Consider the following 17,499-nt stretch of genomic DNA (forward strand, 5'->3'; position numbering starts at 1 on the left):
AAACAAGTCTAAACTAAGGAAAACAATAGAAAACATGATACGGAGTACAATTGGCGGAGGAATTGAAGCTTGAATCTTCAATCTTCTTCCAAGAGTGCTTGAGAGAGATGGGTCGTGTCTTTCACAGCGGTAGAGAATGAGTAGAGTTGCCCTAGCTTTCCTTTCTTATTTCCCTCTTTCAGAAAATCGCGTTTTGGCTTGGAAAATCGCCAGAAATACGTACCCGGCCGGGTGGATTTATTGTACAGGAAAATCACCCGGCCGGGTGGGATTCTTTTGGCACTCTCTGGAATTATGCAGGCCAAAATGTTCCACCCGGCCGGGTAGAATTGTTGTACTGTAAAATCACCCGGCCGGTTGGGGCTTCACTCGAACTCTCTGTATTCTCCGCGGCTTCTCAATGCCACCCGGTCGGGTGGCTTTTCTGCCCAATATTTCACTCGGCCGGGTGAGACTCTGTTTCACTTCCTTTTTGCCTATTTTGCCTAAAACACTCAACAAACACGTGAACTCCGAAACAAATAGTAATTGGCTGGAAATAACCATTTTGAGCACAAAAACTCAACAATTAAGCATATCAACATACCATTCATGACACTAAAATACGAGTTTGTCACCCGTTCCCGCCGCGCTCCCTTGCACAGCCAAAAGGGTTCTCGCCGTCATCATCGTCAGGATGGGAAAGGTCCGAATCCGAGTTTGGCTCGGTGGTGGTGGTCTCCAGTTGCGCCAAACGTCGCTGGAGATCTCGCACCTGTTGTCTTAGTTCGTCGTTCTCAACGTCACGCAGATCGCGTTCCCGTGCAGCCCCTTCGTGTTGAGGAATCTCCCTACGTCCTCCACCACGACCGCCACCACGAGCACCGCCACGTCCACCGCCACGTCTACGTTCAGCCATTGATAACAACCTGGATCGTGATACCAATTGATGCAAAACGTATAGAGAAATTGACTGAACGGATAAGAAATTCAAAGAAACCCTAGTTTCGATGAAAACGAAATATTATTATCAAAATTCAACCGCGGCCCAAAACAAAAGCAACGCTATTTATAAGCGTCTAAAAAAACCCTAGAAGTTCATAAGGAAATAAAACAGAAAATTAAAAATTGAAAATAAGCCCAAAATAACAGTAAATTGCAGTTTTCGCCCCCTAAACGATGTCAGATGGCCAAAATCCATCGTCCATCGTCGCGATGAGTTCAATCCCAAATTGCGTTTCGCATGTACCGTGCGAATTTCAAATCAATCTGACACCGCCAGTTTTTGCTCGATTTCTACGTTGAAACTGCATCAAGTATCGTATCCACAGTGACAAATTCGTATCAACTTAACTACCACGAACAAATGTTGACTACTATCTAGAGAATCAGGAAATGTTTGGTTTTGTTCTAACACTATGAAAAGCATATAAAGAACAAAGAGATAAATAAAAACAAATAAACACGGAGTGAGAAGATAATATGGAGAAAGTTGTAGAACTCAAGGATCCGATGCACAATTCCAAGCTCTTATCCAATCAAATTGTCTTACCTTTTGGTGTCTCTAGAATTACTAAGTCGACCACAATTATAGATTAAACCCCCTCCCGAGATGAGAAACCTGTAGATTAAGTGCTAGGATTGAAGTCCCCTTCTAATCTAAAACCCCCAACTCCCAAAAGCTCGATTAGGTCAAAGACCTCACTCAAAACCTCAACTCTCCCTAGTTTTATTGCATTAAGGTGTGAACTATTCCTATTTCCAGATTAATTATTTCATCTCCCGATTAATCTAATTAATCCTACACAATCAAGTGGCGATCAAGCAATTGAAAGGAATAAACCCAAGAATAATCAAATAACTACAAGAGTAAGGTAAGAACAAAATCAATTGGATAAAAACTATGAAATTAATGCATCTTCACCAAGAATTCTACAAAAGGTGTTTAGTTACTCATGTTCATGGAGATAACTAAGTTTAACAAAAAGAATCCGAACAAAAACATGAAAGATAGATACTAAGAACTCCTGTGGAACGAATCTATGGAGTGAAGTCTTTAATCTTCCGATTTGGAGTCTTCAATCTTCAATTCTCTCTCTAGAAGTGTTATTGGGGGTGTGTGTGAGTGTTGGAGGCGGTAAGGTAGAATGAATCTCGTCCAAGCCAACCCTAGCCTTTTCTTCTCGTTTTTCCACTTCATAAATCGCGTTTTCAGCTTTCAGACGTGTCAAATTGACGTACCCGGCCGGTGACCATTTCAGACCCCTTTTTGGACTCGTCACGCTGTCTTCAGGATACCCGGCCGGGTGGAATATTTGTGCTGTAAATGCACCCGGCCGGTGTCGTTTTCCGGCTCCTTCTGGTCCTCAAGTCCTACCCGGCGGGTAGAATTTATAAGAGTAAAACCCACCCGGTCGGGTGTAGCCTTTAAAGGCCCTCCTGCCTCCTATCCACAATCGGCCGGATTTTTGCCTCTTTTTTTAATCTACTTATCCTAGAACACTCAACAAACATATGAAACTCCAAAAGATAGGTTAATTGGCTAGAAATAGACAATTCAAGCATCAAAACTCAACATTAAGCACCTCAACATACCAATTAAACCAACTGAAACATGAGTTTATTAGATTCATAATTTCGATTTACGGTGTGGCGGACACTTTGTGTTAGAGCAATTGGCATTGTGAAGCTGTCGGAGTCATCGCTGACAAGTATGCAACGACAACTTGACAGCTATGAAATGCGATAGCTGAATGTCAGGCTCTTGTTTTCTTTTTTCCTTCTTTTTTTCGGTCTCTCCTTCTAGTTTTGAATAGCCGCGGAAATGTAGTTATATGGGTTATGGAGTATTGATGTTGGATTATAGATGGTAGATATTAAGCTTTTGAATTAAAATTAGGGAAGCACAATTTGAGTTATTATAAATGCTTCATAATCATATAGTATGTAAAAATACGGGTTGAATAGTGTTGTCTAATCTAATGGCTTTTATTTTCTTGGAGAACTGTGTAAGAATAGTGTTGAAGAAACGGGTAAGGACAGAAATGACGTCAGATCTGTTTTGGAGTAAGAATGTCCGTACAAATCTTGAGCAGTCATCTACAATGTATGAGAGTAAAAGGATCATTAGCAACAAAATCAGATTTATTTTGTAGCCCACCAATCACATTTAGTTAAGTTTGGTAATTTTTTGGGGATCGTCTCAGTTTTGTAGCAAAAGTAAGATATTTAATCTTTTTTTTAAATTTTATTTATTTACATTTGTTTCATTGTTTAGTATTTTTTTCTTTTTTAGCTTAACTCAATGAAAACACGTGAGGGAAGTTTAGGGGAAAAAATATGATTAATCGAGATTAGGGTAGAATTGGAGGACTAAAGAAGTGGAGAAGAAAGGGGGAAACGATGTACTTGACCAAATCACTTGATTAATTAAGTAACTTGACAAAAACTGTGTAATCTCATCGAAACACAAATTCTAAAGAAATAATGACTCAACACTAAACAACTTAATAGAATTTGAATCTCTAACGATAAACAATCCAAAAGAAAGAGATTCTTAGCAAAAGCATTCAAGACTTGGAATGATGTCATGTATGAAGACACGACACAACCAGTATACTAAACATGACATATTTCTTTATTAACTTCGCTCACCACTCACCACGTCCGTCGTCGTTCAACTTGCACATTTTTAAAATAATATGCATGGATGAGTACTTGATATACTCAATAAACAGATGTCAAAATATACATTTTCATGAAAATATTTGTCATGCCGTCTATCATTAGCGCGCCTTTTCATTTTGTTATGTTCTTCACTTTTATTTATGCAAATACTAGTATTCCATTCCTCATATCTATACTTTTCTCTCTTTTTTAAATATTACAAAATGTATTTGAAAATGGAAACTTATTTAATTCACCTGCCTTTATTTTTCTGTTTTTCGAACTTATGTATTTTTTATATACTTTTTTTTTTATCTTTTTAGTTTTTTTCTATTGCATTTTAAAACCAACCCAATTGACAATATATTGATTTTTTCCTTTATTATTATTTATTTATTTTAAATATTCAAATGGATTTTATTCTCTTCGTTTTTATCTTTTCTTCTGATGCACATCTTCATGTTTTTAACTCTTCTCACAATTTCCGAATCATCTTCTCACAAGAGTCGCATTCATCTCTCTCTCTAATTCTTAACTCTTCTCACAATTTCCGAATCAACAGACACCAAACTCTCTTTCTCAAACTCTCGTCTCCTTCGACTTCACCGCAACACCGCTCCTCCGTCGCCGTCTGTTGCGGAAACTCCAGCAGCCTCAGCTTGCCGCCGCTGTCACCATCCAGCAGCCCATTCACGCCAGGTGAATTTCTCCTCTCTCTCCCTATAAAATAGTTTTGTTTTTTTAATTCATATCCATCAAAATTAGATTTTTATCTATATATGCTAAATATTTTATGAAGTGAGTTCCATTTTCTAATACTAATACTTTAATTAATTTAATTTTTTTATATATCTCTTTTTTATTTTACAAATTTTACATTAAAATTAGTGATATTAAGATTATTTTTTAAACATACTTAGTATTATTAAACCATAATATAACTATAATAATTTAATACTCTCTTCATCCAAAAAAATATATAACAGTTTTATTATTTTGAATTATCTACTAAAATTAGATCAATTTGTAAATTTAAACATTTAAATATGACTACTAATTATTAATGTAGATCGTAAACTCCATTACTACTTCTTTTTTTAGAATTTTTTATCCACCCTTTCTTGCCAATTAGATATTAAAACTTGTGTTACAATCATGTCTATTTTTAGTAGATGAAAGTATTATATAATTATTAATCAAATTCTTACCTAGTATTTTTAGTAAGAAATTTAGTAAATATAGTTATTGTACTATTGTTAACAGAAAATGATATCCGTCTCCTAATATTTTTTTCTTAAAAATAGAAAGTTTTTAATTTTAAGAATTAAAATAAAAATAGTTATTATTTTTAAAAAAGATGGAGATTTTATATTAATTTGATAGTCAAACCTCAACTACTAGTAAATATTACTAAAACAAAAAAAGTTGTCTGCAAGAATTGAAATATAAGAACAAGAAAAAGAAAAAGAAAAGCATATATTAGAATGAGTGGAATGATTTCATTACCTTTACTCTGTCGGCAAGAAATGAAGTATACGAAAAAGAAAAGCATATTAGAATGAATTGAATCATTTTATTACCTTTACTAATACTTTAATCAATATTTTATATATCTTTTCTTATTTTACAAATTTCACTTTAAAATTGGTAATATTAAGATTATTTTTTAAACATACCTAGTATTATTAACCCACAATATAACTATAATAATTTAATACTATCTTCATAAAAAATGTATAAACCAGTTTTATTATTTTGAATTATCTACAAAAATTAAATCAATTTCTAAATATGAAAAGTTATAAAAATTTAAATATGACTACTAATAATGTAGATCGTAAACTCCATTTCTAGTTCTCTTTTAGAATTTTTTTAAACATACCTTGTGTTACAATCATGTCTATTTTTGGTAGACGAAGATAGTATATAATTATTAATCAAATTTTGATCTGGTATTTTTAATAAGCAATTTAGTAAATATAGTTATTGTAGTATTATTGTTAACAAAAAATATACCCGTCTTGTAATATTTTTCTCTTAAAATAAAAAAATTTCAATTCCAAGAATTAAAGTAAAAATAGTTGCTATTTTTAAAAGATGGAGGTTTTATGTTTATTTGATAGTCACCACAACTACTAGTAAATATTACTTCAATCTTTCCATAATACATGTCACACTTTTCTTTTTATTTTTCTTATAAAAGAGGTAATGTTTTCATTTTTGAAAAAGGTTCTCACTCATATAAATATAAAAAATATATTTTCTCTTTTTATTTAACACACCAAACAAAACCTTCTAAAATCAGTACTGTTCCTCAAGTGTGACATCTTTTGTGGACTATTGCTCTCTTTTTCTCTCTCTCCGTTAATTTATTCATTTGCATTCCTAAACCATAACCCTTCTCTCTGAAACAGTTCTCAGCACAAAGAATGGAAGAAGCTGCTGCCGCCGCATTGCTTCAAGTTCTATTTCAAAAGCTCATCGAGTATGCCAGGGATCAGGTCTCTTTTGTTCGAGGTTTCAGAAATGAAGCAGAACAGTTGACTGAAAATCTGGACATGATCCAGAAATTCTTGAGTGATTCAGAGAGGGGCTCCATCGCTGGTGAGGCTGTCAAGAAGTGGCTCACAGATCTCGGAAATGTGGGGTTCGATGCTGACAATGTTTTGGATGAAATCAAATATCATCAACTCTCCAAACAAAGCAAGGCTATGATTGCCATCAAACCCATGAAACAAAAGGTATTCTCATGCTTGTCATTCTGTCTTCGTATTTCACGTGCTTGAAGTATGGCTCTTAGAATCCAACAAATCAATCGGAATTTGGGGGTCATTAACAAAAGGGCTGCCGAACTTGGCCTCGTCGGGAGACTTGATGCTGCTGTGCCCACTTTGCCTGATGTTGCTCGTGAAACTGACTCGTTCTCTCTTGATCCTATTTTTATTGGAAGAGATGAGATGATGTCAGAAATAGTTGAACAGCTTACTGCTTGTATCACAACTGATGAACCTATTTCTATCCTTGCCATTGTGGGAATGGGAGGATTGGGAAAGACAACTTTGACTAGGGAAGTCTTCCATTTTATCAAAGAAAAGAATCTGTTTGGATCACATATTTGGGTGCATGTTTCTCAAAATTTTGATCCACTCATTCTTTTCAACAAAATCCTCAAAGGATTGACTTCTCCTGAACAAGTCGAAATCGGGGATAAGGAAGGTGTTTTGAAAATACTTAACAGTGCTTTAAAAAATAAAACATATCTTCTTATTCTTGATGATATTTGGAATGAAAGTGTTCTTACATGGGAACAATTTTTTCATCCCTTGTTGCGCGTTAGTTCTATGAAAGGTAATGCGATTGTTGTTACCACCAGAAGTATGGACGTCGCTTCAATTATGAAACCACTTCATACACATGAGCTGCAAATTTTATCAAATGAAGATTGTTGGTCAATTATCAAAGAAAAAACTTTTGGAAAAGAGAATGTTCCTTCAGCATTTGAGGCCTCTGGAACAAAGATTGCAGAAAAATGTAAAGGTTTGCCATTAGCTGCCAGCGTAGTTGGTGGAGTACTACTGTGTGATAAATCTGAAGAAAAATGGCACTCGATCAAAGAGAATTGGCTTTCACGCTATGAAGGAAATGATATCGCACAGATATTGAAGTTTAGTTTTGATAATTTGTCTCTACCGTCACTCAAAAAGTGTTTTGCATATTGTTCGATTTTTCCTAAAGGTTACAGATTTAAAACACAGACTCTGATTGAGTATTGGATGGGTGAAGGATTTCTAGAAGCTAATGAAAGCAGTGACATGGAAGCTATGGGAGAAAAAATTATCTATGTTCTTCTACGCAACTCTTTACTGCAAATTGCAGAATGTTTATGGAAATGCGAAAAGTTGTGTGATGCATGATCTTGTGCATGAACTCGCAGCTTCTGTTTTAAGAGGTTCTTTTAAGGAAGATGAAATTACCCGAGTTCGATACATGTTTCTCGAAGAAGATTCAAGTGATGTTCTAAAGAAAAATGCAAAAATTTTACGCACATTACTGTCCATGGATAACATCAATGGTAACATGTTCTCAAACTTCGAATCTCTTCATGTTTTAACTTTTAGAAGTTGGGAAGTTGAAGAGTTGTCAAGTGAAATCAAGAAGTTGATACATTTGAGAGTTCTTGACATTGAACGAACATCTATTGAATATCTTCCGGATTGGATTGGTGAACTTTTTCACTTGCAGACATTGAGAGCGTGTAGTTATCATCTAAAGCAACTTCCAAGTACTTTGAAGAACTTGAGAAACTTAAGGCATCTTTATATTATGAAAGATGTAGAGTTGTTTGCCGAGATTGGTCTGTTAACTTCTCTCAGGACCCTAAAGTTTTTTAGAGTGGGCGACAAGAATGGCTACAAAATTGAAGAGCTCGGAAGTTTGAATTGTCTCAAAGGAAAACTGCAAATTGATAACCTTGAAATGGTTCGTAACAAAGAAGAGGCTAAGAAAGCAAATCTATCTAACAAGCCAAAATTATTGGAGTTGTATTTGGGATGGAAGATCGGTAGACAAGGTGAAACTACAAATGATGAGAATGTGCTGGAAGGCCTCCAACCTCACTCTCGTCTGAAGAATTTGGTGATTTCTGGATTTGGAGGCAGAAGCTTTCCTTCATGGACTCGGAATATGGAAGTTGATGATGTAGGTCAAGGTTCTAGGCTACCACTTACCAAGTTGGTTAAGATAACACTCTCCGACTGCTCAGAATGTGAAGAAATCCCAATGTTTGGGCAGTTGCTAAATCTCAAGTGTCTTCGGTTGTACAAATTGTGGAATGTGAAGTCCATAAATTCTTCATTCTATGGATCAGTGAATGATGAGACACGTACTGTTTTCCCAGCGCTAGAAGAGCTCGTGTTGGATATCTTGCCTAAGCTCACAGTGTTGAAGGGAATAGAATCAGTGGATGCAAGTGCTATCAGTGTATTTCCTCATGTTCAACTCTTGACGATCAAGTATTGCGATGTGTTGATGAGTTTTCCCACCCATTTCTGGTCGTCCCTCAAACATTTGAATTTTAGTCGTATTGGCAGCTATAAGCCTTTGGCAGACATATTTCTAACGGAATTAACGTTGCTAACAGAGCTTTTTATAGATGGAATAGATGATGTAGAAAGTCTCCCAGATTGGTTATTCTACAGAATTCCCAATCTCTCAAAGTTGACTATAAGGCAGTGTTCCAATTTGAGAGAAATACCAGATGGTCTAGGCACCCTCAATTCTTTGAAAGAGTTGCGCATAATGGATTGCCCAAATCTGAAATGGATTGGCGTACAACAATCACAAGAAAGTCTCAGATCCCTTACAAGTTTGGAGATCAGTGAATGCAAGGCTTTGCTGTATTTGCCATGTGAAATGCTAGGTTCCTCACTCAAGGATTTGAAGTTGGAGGATTTAAGTAGCCTAGAGAATCTATCCGAAATAATTGACACTCTCTCATCCCCCCGTCTAACAGGTTTGACAATTGCTGGAGTTCCTCAATTAAAGACCAATTGTTTTGTTGAGATTCCGCCTCCTTTTAGTAACTTGACAAGGTTAAGAATAGATGTTAGTGTGGGGGGATTAATGGAGACTGTTAATGGCATATTGCAAGGATGCAGCTCACTTAATGAGTTAGAATTGAAGGGGATGGAGAGTTGGGAAAATCTGCCGGAATCTATTCAACATCTCAATACTCTTTATTACTTAAGGTTGGAGAATTTTGGAATGGAAGAATTACCTGAATGGTTGGGCAACTTATCATCTCTAAGGGAGTTGGATATATATAATTGTAAGAAGTTAAGGCGTCTACCCTCTACGGATGCAATGCGGCGCCTCACCCAATTAAACTTCTTAGGTATTGAGGGATGCCCAGAAATATGTCTTGAAGAAGCAAGTGATGCAGCTGATTCTCAATGGCCCAACATTTCCCATATCCCTAACATCCTAATTGATGGACACTATCTCGGTGAGTTTGAATATCCTTTCTTGGTCTGTATTTTATAAAAGGGATATTGCTTCCTAAAACTAAAATCATGAACTTTAGCCAAACTTTGTTATTTACCACGAACTTTATAATTGGTCTTAAAGGTTTGTGTTAAAATGACAACACCTCTTAAAGTGACATCGTGACACCACATATCCAGCAATATTATAAACGCTACACAGCTATATTATAAACGCTACACAACAATCTATAGATTGTTTTATAGCGTGTTGGATATTGCTGGCCGAGAAAAAATTGTTGTTTACAGTTGTATATTGTTGGCCGAGATTTTTACACTTGAGCATTTTTTTATTGCAACATGCCAGCTTATTATTCGTCCACGTGTACAAATGATTGGCTAGGAATGGTGGTATGATGTTATTTTAAGAGGTGTTGTCATTTTAACGCACCCCTGGTCTTAAATATCACAAATATAATGTTTTGTTTGTTATTTTACGTGGGCAACCATGAAATATTTATGATATTTTCGACCCCTTTTTAAGTTCGTGGCATGTAGGATAAAAAGCAACATAGAAAAACCGCATTGATTTAGTGGCGCCAAATATGCATATAAGTTAGTTGAATATATGATTGACCTTATGTGAGAAATAACAAACAAAATGTAAAGTTATGATATTTAAGACCAATTTCAATGTTCATGGAAAATATCAAAATTTGGTCGAAGTTTATGATTTTAAGGACCAATATCCCTTTTATAAACAGTTGCGCGTCTATTTCCTCCTCACCACCAGATTACCTTCACTTTAATTAATTTATAGGAACAATTACATTTTTGTAAACTATCTTCCCCATGATCACGACTAATGCCTCCAATTCCAAAGCTGGTTAACTATAATTACAACTTGTCAAAGTTCTAATTTTCAGAAGTTCACTGTCTCACAGAAAATATGACATTGTGTTGGTTTGATTTCGGTGCTACTAGGTTGGAGTCGGTCTTTTCAAAGTAAATATCCAATTTTATCTCATTATTTTAGGATTTTAATAAAAATGTCTCATCCTAATGGTAATTGCAAAAATATAACATCTTGTTGGGTTTAATATGTCTCGCGGTTATTTTGCAATTACATTAGGGTGAACATTTTCTTTGAAACGTTAAAATGATAGGACAAAATTGAATATTTATATAACATACAATATTAAGTTGCATACTTAATCCTAAAATGGTTCCTCACAACGAGATTATACATATAATATATGTTAAGTAATTTTGTCACAATTTCCATTGAAAAGATATGTTCTGTTAGTTGGATACCAGACTAAAGTCTATAATTGGTTTCATAAATTTGCTGGAAAAAAATTTGGTCCTACACATTAAATGTGATAGCTTCTGGTTCTAGAGAATGTGTTTTTGACCATTAATTTATGACAAAATAGTTATTTATTGACTAAAACACAAGGTCTAGGACCGGAAGCTAAGTGTATACCAAATAGATTTTTTTGTGCAAAGGAACGAGATCAATTTCGGACTTTGAAACATGGTTTACCGTTAATTTTTTACGGAGCCGTTAAATATGGATCAAAACATATTACTCCCTCCGTCCCTGAAAATTTGTCATCTATTTCCTTTCTCGTCCGTCCCTAAAATTTTGTCACCTTTCACTTTTACCATTTTTGGTAGTGGACCCTATATTCCACTAACTCATTCTCACTCACATTTTATTATAAAACTAATATATAAAAGTAGGACCCACATGCCACTAACTTTTTCAACTCACTTTATATTACATTTCTTAAAACCCGTGCCGAGTTAAATGGTGACAAATTATGGGGGACGGAGAGAGTATTTAGGATCATAATAAAACCAAAAAGTTTTTTTGAGCAAAGGTACGAGAACAAACTGCATATCACTAATAAGATATGTTCTACTCCCTCTGCCCAATGAAGATGACCCCTTCCTTGGACGGCACGAGATTTTATGCAGTTTTATTTTGTTTGTTAAGTGGAGAGAGTAAAGTAAGAGAGATGGAATAAAGTAGATATAAAAGTATTTCCACTTTTAGTAATGAGTCATTTTAATTGGGACAAACCAAAAAGAGAAATGGATGGGACGGAGGGAGTATTATACATTGCTGTCCTGTTCAGTATTTACTTTTATCTATATTTTTCTATTATATTATACTGTGTTCTCTTTAATGGAAATTAGTGGATGATATATATTTTCAACTGTACACTTATTTTGTTAGGTGGATAATTTTTCTTGGCTCTTTTTCCCACCTTTCACATCCAATTTATGATGATAATATTGTGTTGTATTAACGTTATAAAGTCTTTCCATGTTTTCCACCACAGAAAACATGTGATAAAAATATGGCGTGATGATATATTTGCGATATTTTCTCTTTTTTTCTTATGATAAATTTAATAATGTATTTCTATGTGTGTATATGTACTTGTTATTCTTGCTCCGTCTCTATGGTTTGTGGTAGATGCTACTTTTGGATATTAATTTTTGATGTAAGTTCTTAGTCCAAATAGAGCTTAGGAGTTGGGACTCATTTAGCTGGCAATGATCTTTAGGTTTATGATTATGAAGAAATAACTATGCAGATTTTTTTGTGATCCGATTGGAAAAAAATTCAAATAAAATGTTGTTTAAATAATCTACGCCCTCCGTCCCTAATAATTTGTCACCAAAATGATTAATCTAACACTACTTTGTCACTATCTTTTTCGTGTTTTTTTATAGTTTATACTGAAGAACGCGAACAATGGGATTGAGTTTTGAGTTGCTTCTAAAGAGTGAGGAGGTGAAGGAGTGTGTGCCCATTAATATTCTCCAACATGATGTCAAAATTCTTCAAATTCCCGCAGGTAAGATTCAGTTTCACCAACAACCCCCTATTCTTTGATTGTTATATATGATTGTAGAGTGTGGATATATATAGATATATATAGTCTTTTTTAGCACTAGGATTTTTTCGTTGGACTTCATTAGATTGTTTGCGTTGTGTCTTTCTCTTGCCGCAAAGTGGTTGCTGAAGAAGATGAAGCAAAGATTTGTGTTTGAGCAACTTCTGAATTTGCTTACCAACAATCTTTGACGGTTATACTCATTTTATCCTTATTTGTTGCATGAAAATTGTAAAATGTAAGGTATTTTAAGATGTTTGGATTGGTTTTGTTGTTGTATTTTATCGAACAAGGATCCTATGTTTTGTAGTTATGTGCTTGTCAATTGTCGGACTACTAGATTATTGTGACTTATATTTAGTGATGGATTCATAATTTCGATTTGGGGCGTGTCGGACACTTTATGTTAGAGCAATTGGCATTGTGTAGCTGTCGCCGCTGTCAAGCGAGCAACGACAACTCAACAGCTACACAATGCAATAGCTGAGTGTCAGCTCTTGTATTCATTTTTCCTTCTTTTTCGGTTCTCTCCCCCTACTTTTTAATAGGCCGTTGCCCGTTGAATGTTGAAATGTAGGTATATGGGTTATGGAATATTGATGTTGGATTATAGATGGTAGATAATAAGCTTTTGAAATTAAATTAGGGAAGCACAATTTGACTTATATAAATACTTCATAATTATATCACATTGTAAAAATAGAATCGTTGTGGGTGGAACTAAACACAAAATATCATACAGATATGGTGCGGGTCGAAAAATGCCTAACACCTTGCGTGAATTTTGACTAGAGGAATTCGGAAAACAATCCCATCAGAATATTATAGTTATAATAGTATATGAACTTTATTAAAAACTATAAGATGATAACACGTGTGTTATATTTCATCTCAAATAGTTAAGCGCTATAAACGTGATATAGTTCTATATTACAATAAAGCTTGTACAACATTTATGGTAATAATTAGATAAATAATACTCTCTTCTTCTACCATCAGTCCCTTTTTTTTGTTTTAGGTCGTCCGCAAAAATTAGTGTTTTTCTATTTTTAATTTTGTTTATTTAATAAGGCAAGAAACATTGTCTACAAACAATATTTTAATTATTTATATATATTTTTTTTACTTTAGTATAATTTTTTATTAATGGCAATATCACGGTGGATGGAGGGAGTACAACTTTGATTGGATCAACAAACATATTCGTATTGATTCATTACCATAATTGGCCCAATCACCGGGACAGGACCATCAAAATTAGGCACAATTAATTAATGTGTCTAGTTTATATCCACGTGAATTTAGGCATGTCAAATCAGGTATTCGTGGATATTCGATCCGAAATTTTCAGGTATCCGATACCGAAATTCTCTAAATTCAAGACCCGATACCCGATCTGAATTTTATTTCGGATACCCGGATAACCGACTCGGGTATCCAGTCCCGATTGTGATGTTGATTTTGATTTTTTTTGTTTAATTAACTACAAACTTTTAGAATTTATTTCATATTATTTAGTTCGAATTTAATACAAAGTTGAAGTAGTATTCGGGAGAAAATAGTTACAAACTTTTAGAAATTTAAAATTCTTGTAGTAGTTTGAATTTAAGAGAAAATAACTACACACTTTGAGAAATATAAAATTTATAAGTTATAGCATATAAACATCTTTCATCCATTCAAAATAAGTCAATAAGACAATAACCATCACAATTCAACATGAAATATACTCCATACATAGAATTCAACTTTATATTTATGTATTTTTATTATTATTTCAACATGGTCCACATAGGTTTGTGTTAAAATGACAACACATCTTAAAGTGACACTGTTACAACACGTATCCAACAATATTATAAACGCTACACAGCATAGGTTGCTGTCTAGCGTATTGGATATTGCTGGCCGAGAAAAATTATTGTCTAGAGTATTGGATATTGCTGGCCGAGAAAATTTACCCTTGAGCATTTTTTATGATTGTCACATGGCAGCTGATTATTCGTCCACGTGTACAAATGATTGGCTAGGAATGATGGTATGATGTTATTTTAAGAGGTGTTGGCATTTTAACGCACCATTTATCCATAATAATATTATAATAAAACATGAGTCTAATGAGTTAGTGGAATATGAAACTTACTTACTATTTATCGTAAAATTAATCAAAACTTCTAATTGCAGGCTGACCGAAATGGTAAACCTGAACTCGTAGTTGCGGACGAAGGAATATTCTTAAAATCTCGATACCTCATTAGTATCGATTATCTCCCATGATCATCGCCTTGATTTCTTTCTCAATTGATTGTATCTCTGAATATCAATCATTATTCCAAGAATCCCCTAAAGTTCAACTTAGGACACATACATACATGGCTCAAGGGTAATGATAAAATGTAAACTCAAAATATTATACAAACTTCAAATTAGAAATGTCAACGGTTGACACTGTATTGACATTTTCTTTTGATGTTATTTTGTCATCTGTTGACATTTCTAACGGTCCAACATATTTTGAAATTTGTATAATATTTAGAGTTTGCATTTGATTACATTCCTATACCACAATTCATAAGTTTTTTATGCTCAATTTAATTGACAGCCCAAACTAGATGGGCTGCCCACAGCCCACTTAGGCTGAATGAGCAATAAGCCCATTGTTTGGGTTGCTGAGGCCCACTAAATGATTTCTCACCTTCTTTCCTTTCCTTTGTACTTTTGGAACCATAAGTAGCACCCGTCATCACAACGATCTCCTTGGCATTCTCGACAACGATCTCCTTGACACTCTTTTTGACATTGGTCTCGGCTCTTCTCCTGTATGCTCATCTTTCTAGATTGGCAGCTTCTTGTCTGCTTTCCCTTCCCGAAAGCCTCAGTTTCTTGCTCAACGACAACTTTCATGCTGCCTCTATGCAAGGAGATTGATTGAGAGGGGGCTTTAAGAGGGAGCTAGGAATTAAACATGGGATGGGCAAAAATATTCATAAAGTAAATAATTTGAACAATTGAGAGGGGGCTTTAAAAGGGAAATCAAATTTAAATTTAAATTTGAAGAAAAATTGTAAAGATACACATTTTTGAAGAGGGTCATTTGCCCCACTTATAGGGTCACGTGGATCCGCCCAGGCCAAATAGTGCTTAAACTTAAGGTATTGTGACGTATAACGATTTCTTTTGGACTCGAAGGTCCCTCTGTATTTGGACTCTTAGGTCCCTCTATATTTTCAGATCCAGTACAAGACTGTGACAGTTCCTTTTTAATCGAGTGATTCATGTAATTCCAATACCATATGTAAATTACATCAACTTCGTATCCATATCTCATTCCACCATCTATATTAAATAACATCACTGTATCAAATTCACATCACATATAACCATAAACAATTTCATATTCATATGCATATGCCTCTCTGTTCAATTCATTATCCTGTGACAGATCAAGCCTAGTATCTGCCCGGAAATTTCTCTATGACCCGAAGGTCCCTCTGTATTTGGACTCATAGGTCCCTCTGTATTTGGACTCATACGTGATGGACTCATAGGTCCCTCTTTAATTGGACTCATAGGTCCCTCTTTAATTGGACTCATAGGTCCCTCTATATTTGACCCGTAGGTCACTCTGTATTTCAGATCTAGGGGAAGACCGTCACTGATCCTCTTTAATAATATATTTCATGTACTCTCAATATCGTGTGTAGAACATATCAATTCTATTAACTGCATATCCATATTATATTCTACCAAATAATTCTAATACTCCCTCCGTCTCGCTTTAGCAGTCCCATTGACATTTCGGCACTCATTTTGTAAAAATGATAATAAATAATTAAAGTGAAGAAATAATAAAGTAAAAAAGAGAATAATATAGAGAAGAGTCTTATCTACATTATTCTCTTTTTTACTTTATTATTTCTCCACTTTAACTATTTATTATCATTTTTATAAAACGAGTGCAAAAAAGTTAATGGGACTGCTAAAGCGGGACGGAGGGAGTATAATATATAAGCATGTCCCTTACACGAATCATATATTCATATCATATTCCACCACATAAACTAAATATTCACTCCACTTTAATGCATATAAATCAATCACGTAGTACTTGTAAAAATAAAAGTATGATTTATACACCTGGATACGAATGATAATATAACTGCACTTTTGATTCCATTTTCCATATATAAATATCGATCCTCATCTTTTTCCTCCTGACTTCTTTTCCTAAATATTTCTTCTTCTACCACTCTTTATTTTTTTCACTGTTTTCTTCTATGTCTCCCTTCCCCCTCCCTTACGAGACATAGTTATATCCCCTATATCTCCAATTTAATAGTTGTGATGTACTTTAAATAATTTAAATGAAATAGCTACATTTGTGTACACGTGGCAATTATGTAGTGTACACGTGGACTAATCTATTTGATGCAAGTACACATGTATACACTATATACATATGCGAGCAGATGAGTGTTATATTGCTAACTCAATACCTAATTGCTAACTATAACTAAATAATAGCCATTAGATATTCAAATTAAGGGCTTAGATTATCAACCACGAAATGTCAATACGATAAAAAAAACGTCAATAAAGCCATAGGATTAATTTAGGGTTTAGGGTTTAGGGTTTAGGGTTTAGGGTTCCCTAAACCCGTATGAGGCATGAAAGACGTTGTGCACGTTTGCAAGTCGGAATTCAACGCGACTTCTTCATTTGGGGTCCTATTCCTTCTAAAATTTCGTAAGGCCCGATAAAACGTGATTTTAATTTTCCTTTAACACCAAAACGTGTTATCCCTTTCGACGGGGACACTTTAAGAAAAACTTTATCACCGGCTTGAAACTGTAGGTCAGTTCGTCGGACGTCAGCGTATGACTTTTGTCTGTCCTGAGCTTCCTTTATTCTAGCACGAATTTGTCGTACGACTTCGATCATTTCCTCGACTGCATCGGGTC

General features: G+C 34.7%; 3 protein-coding genes across 3 annotated transcripts; all 3 read left to right on the top strand.

The window, feature by feature from the left end:
* The first annotated feature begins 4,181 nt into the window (after positions 1 to 4,181).
* On the top strand, positions 4,182 to 7,037 carry LOC125200620 (putative disease resistance protein RGA3). The gene is made up of 2 exons (XM_048098298.1): positions 4,182 to 4,344; positions 6,060 to 7,037. Exon 2 carries the CDS (start codon positions 6,075 to 6,077, stop codon positions 6,429 to 6,431), a length of 357 nt encoding a protein of 118 aa, XP_047954255.1. The 5' UTR covers positions 4,182 to 4,344; positions 6,060 to 6,074; the 3' UTR covers positions 6,432 to 7,037.
* On the top strand, positions 6,435 to 7,444 carry LOC125188745 (disease resistance protein RGA2-like). The gene is made up of 2 exons (XM_048085779.1): positions 6,435 to 7,309; positions 7,429 to 7,444. The coding sequence occupies exons 1-2, from the start codon at positions 6,435 to 6,437 to the stop codon at positions 7,442 to 7,444; spliced, it is 891 nt and encodes a 296-aa protein (XP_047941736.1).
* Positions 7,431 to 12,602, top strand: LOC125200618 (putative disease resistance protein RGA3). Its single transcript, XM_048098296.1, has 2 exons — positions 7,431 to 9,649; positions 12,375 to 12,602. The coding sequence occupies exons 1-2, from the start codon at positions 7,444 to 7,446 to the stop codon at positions 12,404 to 12,406; spliced, it is 2,238 nt and encodes a 745-aa protein (XP_047954253.1). The 5' UTR covers positions 7,431 to 7,443; the 3' UTR covers positions 12,407 to 12,602.
* Positions 12,603 to 17,499: the final 4,897 nt, after the last annotated feature.

This window comes from Salvia hispanica, chromosome 1 (assembly GCF_023119035.1).
Source record: "Salvia hispanica cultivar TCC Black 2014 chromosome 1, UniMelb_Shisp_WGS_1.0, whole genome shotgun sequence".
Lineage (NCBI taxonomy): Eukaryota > Viridiplantae > Streptophyta > Magnoliopsida > Lamiales > Lamiaceae > Salvia > Salvia hispanica.

Bases quoted from the DNA above. Each gene is read 5' to 3' on its own strand.
- LOC125200620 (XM_048098298.1), top strand. From the start codon at position 6,075: ATGGAAGAAGCTGCTGCCGCCGCATTGCTTCAAGTTCTATTTCAAAAG.
- LOC125188745 (XM_048085779.1), top strand. From the start codon at position 6,435: ATGGCTCTTAGAATCCAACAAATCAATCGGAATTTGGGGGTCATTAAC.
- LOC125200618 (XM_048098296.1), top strand. From the start codon at position 7,444: ATGAAAGCAGTGACATGGAAGCTATGGGAGAAAAAATTATCTATGTTC. The intron at 9,650-12,374 runs GTGAGTTTGAAT...GTTTTTTTATAG, and splicing joins AATTGATGGACACTATCTCG to TTTATACTGAAGAACGCGAA.